Raw genomic sequence first — 5,924 nt, 5'->3', positions numbered from 1 at the left:
GTCATTTGAAGGATCAAGCTCGACGAAAATGGTTCACATTAGTGAATACTAATGCCATCTCTTAGAATTTTCAGGTACTTATCAGACTGCCTAGTACCTCGCTGCCGCCGCCGCTAATCTATCCTAAACAAATTAGGATAACTTTTGAATAATTATTAAAACTAACATTTATTTTCTTCTTTGTCACATTTCCAGTTAAATTATAGAGTAAATAGTAAAATTATAAAGTCAGATACCTGAGTTTCAACCACCCCGTCTACCTATGAGAAATATCACTGGCTATGTTCTTTTCCTATAGCCTCTCGCCCAGTTTTGACCAAGCCATGGCCCAGCTGCTTATTATCTGCACAGGCTTGGTGCACCTTCACTGCCCCTCTCACAGCTATTTCGGTGTTTTAAAAATTGATAAGCTTAAAAAAGTTTGACCCAACATACCACTTTAACCCAAAGTTATACCACTTTGCCGCAACCTTATACAACTCTTCCCCAACCTTACGCCACTTTTCCTCGTATTTATGCCAATGTACTCAACCTTATTCTAACATATACTACGTTTTTAAAAATATAGGAAAATACTGTACCCAAATGTTGTAAAGTATGTTTTTGGACAAGATAGTAAAATTTTACCATATTACCTCATTTTTTTATACTATCCGGTGCACCATATTGTTTTATGTGACACATTACCCCAGTGTACGATATTACCCCATTTGCCAAGGATATGCATAAAAAGCCGCTACCGATAAAAAAATTGTTGGTACTGGTAACAAAAAATTGTCGGTAAAAAGAAAATTACCGGTATCAACCATTTTTTGTACTGTTTTTGTTTAAGCCTATTTTAAGGATAGAGTCTAGAGTGCAGACAAAATATATCAAAATTAATTTCCCTCTCATTTGTTTGATGCTACTGTTGAATCCTCAAGTTCGGCCGTCTTGCTAGTTGAATTGAAAAGGTTTAGGGGTGAAACCGCAATTATTTTCGTGACTGATCACAGAAGATGATTCAGAGAGATTATAGGATAGGGGTTGACCAACATTATTTCTGTGACTATTCACAGAGACGCCTTTCCTCGCCCAGGATATGTTGGAAGGGGGTAGGGCTTTGACCAACATTATCTCTGTAACAAATCACAGGGGCGCCTTCTCGCCCCCATGGAATGTTCGAAAGGAGTATAGGTTTGACCAACATTATTTCTGGGACCAGTCACAGGGATTCCTTCCCGCCCCACGAGATTTTGGAAAGGGGCAGGGCTTAGACCAGCATTTCTGTAATAAGTCACAGGGGCTCCTTTCCCCCCACGAGATTTTGGAATGGGGTAGGGGTTCGGCCAACATTGATTCTGTGACCAGTCACAGGGGTGCCAACCCACCCACATGAGATGTTGGAAAGGGGTAGGGGTTGGACCAATATTATTTCTGTAACCAATCACAGTGGTGCCTTCCCGCCGCCACAAGATGTTGAAAAAGGGTAAGTGTTTGACCAACATTATTTCTGTGACCATTCACAGTTTGCCTACCCGCCCCTACGAGATGTTGAAAAAAATTGCAAAATTCGTATTCCATGAATGCCTTGAATTCGGTGAACTCCATGAAATCCGTCAATTCCATGTATTATATTAATACCGTGAATTCCACGAATTCCGTGACTTCCTTGAAGTGCCTAAACTCTATAAAATCCGAAAATTCCATGAAATACGTGAATTCCTTGAATCATATGAATTCCGTGAATTGCGTAAATTCCTTGATTTAAATTAAAATGAATTGCGCAGCATATTCGCTCATAAACTGCAGCAATAAAAAATGTGTGTCGCATTAATAACCTAGGTATCAGCGATACCTATCCATTAGAACTTCAAATGAGCTTAAATGTGCCAATAGAAATGTGTGTGTTAACTAATTAATAAAGAGGTCCGTGTGGGGGCAGAATATGGACTACAAAGAATGTTTGCATATCTAAAAAATGGTTCAAGATATGGTGATCATTACACTTTCAAAAGTAATATTTGAATTTTGAAATGACATTTGCATCCCTTCTAATACAATTTTAAATGCACTTATATGTGGCACCAGCATTTTCTACTCATTTTAAAAATTTCCTAAGATTAGAGGTTGCATCACCTTCAAAATAAATTTGGTTTAAACATTATTAATCCCCACTCATCACTTATCATCACCCACCTTACGCTGGTAGCACCACATACTTTTATTGCAATATCAAAATCAATAAGGGGATTTTCGCGCAGTATTTCAAATGCGCTATGCGCCACCTTCAAATTTTCAATTTAAAATAAATTATAAAATAAAATATAAGGGTCGATTATGGATTTTGGTTAATTTTGAAAGTATGTGAAGGCATATGAACGCATTTGAAAACCTATCCGAAAAGCTAATTTCGAACTTTGATATTGCAATTAAAGTAATTTATTGCTATCAGCGGACTAAAAAAACTTTATAATTATGATTTAAAACGAATAGTGATATACAGTGAAACCCTTCAATAGTCTTCCCTTCTGTAGCCCTTCCGAGAATTGACGCCGCATCGCAGGTAGGTGTAACAGAAGCTGCACGGAGTGCGCGGAGTTGCGGTTGTCACTCAGGCGAGCACTGAGGCGTGAACAAACAAAAGCGGAGCGGGCCACCCTCCATTAATTGTTTTATAGAAACCTATAGAAATGGAAAAAGGCATATATAGAACCATATAGAGCCATATAGAGACTTTATAAATTCTATATATTTCTATATCTTTTTGTCCATTTGTATAAGTCTTTATAAGGCATTTAATAGAGGGTATAATGAATTAGTTCCGCCTCACCGTCAGCCTCAAAATCGGAGCTATAGAAGAGTTTCACTGAAAAAATTTGACTTGAATTTGATGTGTTTTCAAACTGCAATTATTTGTCTTCAATATATAACAACCAAGTTAAACAACTAGAAGAAGGTGTCATAAAAAATATATAAAATAAAAAGCCGAAAATAATACAAAGAAAAATATATTTAAATTCAATCCAATTTTCTACAAAGATATTATAAGGTGTTTTAGATTGATGTATTAAAAAATGATGCGTCCAGTTTTTGAACTATATATAAAATATTTTAATCATATTGGCTAAAGAAATTTTTACAGTTAAAATGAAATCTTAGGGGCGTTCATGTTCAGTATCTTCTCGCTCAATTTACATAAAGAAGAACTGAAGGGTGGCTGTATCGAAATCACCATTTAAAGATCAAACAAAAATCTACTCTCGAACGGAAGTGGTACTGAATTGAGGCCAAAAAAGTTTGAGTCGAAAAAGTTATCTAGTTTCGAGGAAAAATAGAACGTTCCATTATCAAAGTGACATTGACCACAAATTGGAACAGGCTCCGTTGTGGATTGCGATAAAAATGTAATATTCAGTTAAAATAAAAATAAAAATAAACTTTCGAGGTACTAAGTTTCTGAACGCTTGAAAAATTGTTTACCTACAAAATATAGCCAACTCCGAGTAAATCATACAAAAATGTGCGGGTTAGAATTTCACAGGTTTGTAAAATCGGCTTTAGGTGGCGAGAAACAATTGAATTGTAAATTTTTTACCGAAATAAAAACCTCCTGCTGAGTTATGGGTACGCTGAATAAGAATAACAATTATTTGTTACAAAAAATTGATCTATTCTTAGAAAATCCAAATCCACAGACGATTCTTCCCTGAAACGCTTGTCAAAAGTAGAAAATTATCTTTTTTGCAAAAAACTGTCACCCTTTTAATATCCTCGGAATTAACTCATGTATTTCTATTTTTTCATTTAGTTTTCTCAATATTTTTAATCTTCAGTTCCTAATTCAAAGAACTAATATTGCATCAAATTAATTGCAGGCATGCAGTGCGGAGATTCGTGAGAGAAAATCAGGGATTGATGAAAAGAATGTATGGAGATGAAAGACATATCAATATTTTAAAAACTGAACTTGAGAATAATGACGTCGAACTCGAATTTGAAGAGAGCTATCAGCGATATCCTGAAGATTCTAGGTCAGTTTATTATGTATTTGTTTAATTCAAATAATCAAAAATATAGGTCGTCGATATCAAAATTTATTTTCTTCAATTTCAACATGAATTTTCTTCAGAATACTTTTTCAAAATCAAAAAGTATTTATAAACTCTCTTGAGAAATACGTTACATTTTTTAAAACAAACTAATACATTTCAGACGCTTTGAGTATGATGAAGATTTGGAATACAACAATCCTAGATATTTAAATATACAAAAAGACATGCCAGAAGGTAGAGGATTCACAAGCAGAGCTCTAAACATTGGAAATACAAAATTAAATGGCAACATCAATAAGAAATTTATAAAACTAGGTGAATACACAAAGCCCCATTTTTATCCTTCCGAAAATCCAACGAGTACATCTTCAACATCCACTACAACTTCAACAACTGCCAAATCAACAAATGTAACTGATCAAACATCAGCATTATCATCAGCATCGACAACCACAACAACAACAACAAGAACAACAAATACAACCGTAATACCAACAACTCCGCCTATAAAATCTTCAATTTCAACACCTAATTCCACACATTTGGATATAAATTCAACGACGAACAAAAGTTTAAACGATAACGAAACACTTTCAACAACACCTTCAGTTACTTTGGCAGAAATTGTTCAAATTCAGAACCTCAGTATCAATGAGATTCCGGGTCAGGCTGATAGATTCGAACTAGATGTTGATGAACTGACTGAGTTTCCGATTGTTTCGGATGATGAAGAAGAAAGTTTGGAAGAGATGACAACGAAATTTTCTAATTTGGGGAGTATTGATAGAATTGATGATGTTCCTGAAGTAATTGATGAAATCGAAAGTAATGATCAAATAGGGGCTGAAAGTGAGCAGCAACAGGAATTTAGACCTCGACCTGAGTATAGACCTTCTGAAATAAAAAATAATGGATCCAGTATGGAGGGCCAACTTTATCAGGATGTGGCTGCAAAAGAACAGAAGCAGCCAATATTTAAGGGCCAGGGAGTGTAAGTTTTTTATTTCTTTTATTATTATAAAAAATATTTCTGTGTTGAAATGTTGTCACAGGCTTATACTGTCCAATATGTCGAAGGCATTTTTGGTTAGAGTTGGATTTTTTTTTTTTTTATCATTTTGCACGGGGCTGTCCTGGTATATATCAATCACGGACGCATTTTTATAATGCAATCAAGTGATCTAAAGAGAGCAGTCTGCCCAGACATATTGGACAAAGTCTGGTTTTTACCCCATCATTGACGGACTGGGTTGCAGTCAAGTACACCATGGGGGGACCTACAGCTTAAGGTGGGTTCCGAACCACCAGAACCTCAGTAAAGGTACATTGAAAACTTTCTAGAGGTACCGGCGTGACTCACTCGGTGAGAAAGCTAGTAATCGGGGGCGGGGGGGGGGGCAGATTGATCTAGAATTCCCTTTACAGATATTTCCAATATACAGGTATTTTACCATTCTGATTGATGGTGAAAAGTGCGAGTTTTGAAAATAAATATTTTAAATCAAGCTTATTCGAAAAGTAATTATTTACGCTTTTTAATTCAAAAACAAAATTGCTAAAATTGAAATTATCAAGAGTAAAAGTGTTCTGCTTATTTTTTTCAATTCAAGATTTATTCATCATAGTTATAGTTAGTAAATGAAAGAAATCTATTCACAGACTTGCCTGCCCAGTGAAAGAAGAAGTTGTCGCCCCTTTTTGGGCAAATAATACTCGTGGTGAAGTTCTTGCTCTTTTAAATCTTTATCCATTTGAGCAATATGTCCACTGGGAAAAATGCACGTAAGTCCACACATTCTTTAGAATAAAAATCTACATGAAACAACATTGTTTTATAAATGTCTATAAAAAAAAACGTAATGTGAAATTGTTAAAAAGTTATTATTAAAT

The 5,924-nt window shown here is 35.1% G+C and overlaps 1 protein-coding gene across 2 annotated transcripts in view; it reads left to right on the top strand.

Moving 5' to 3' along the window:
- The first annotated feature begins 3,862 nt into the window (after positions 1 to 3,862).
- The window catches only part of LOC117179510 (protein spaetzle 4), a 3,867-nt gene continuing 1,805 nt past the window's right edge, over positions 3,863 to 5,924 (top strand). For both annotated transcript variants that reach the window (XM_033371384.1, XM_033371383.1), the window contains exons 1-3: positions 3,863 to 4,013; positions 4,195 to 5,025; positions 5,694 to 5,816. In XM_033371384.1, the coding sequence (XP_033227275.1) occupies positions 3,898 to 4,013; positions 4,195 to 5,025; positions 5,694 to 5,816 (1,070 nt within the window). In that variant the 5' untranslated portion in view covers positions 3,863 to 3,897. The remainder of the gene's footprint in view (positions 4,014 to 4,194; positions 5,026 to 5,693; positions 5,817 to 5,924) is intronic.

This window comes from Belonocnema kinseyi, chromosome 9, assembly GCF_010883055.1.
Source record: "Belonocnema kinseyi isolate 2016_QV_RU_SX_M_011 chromosome 9, B_treatae_v1, whole genome shotgun sequence".
NCBI classification, from domain to species: Eukaryota; Metazoa; Arthropoda; class Insecta; order Hymenoptera; family Cynipidae; genus Belonocnema; species Belonocnema kinseyi.
Note: the sequence above shows the minus strand (reverse complement) of the source record. Positions and strands in the feature narration are given on the sequence as shown.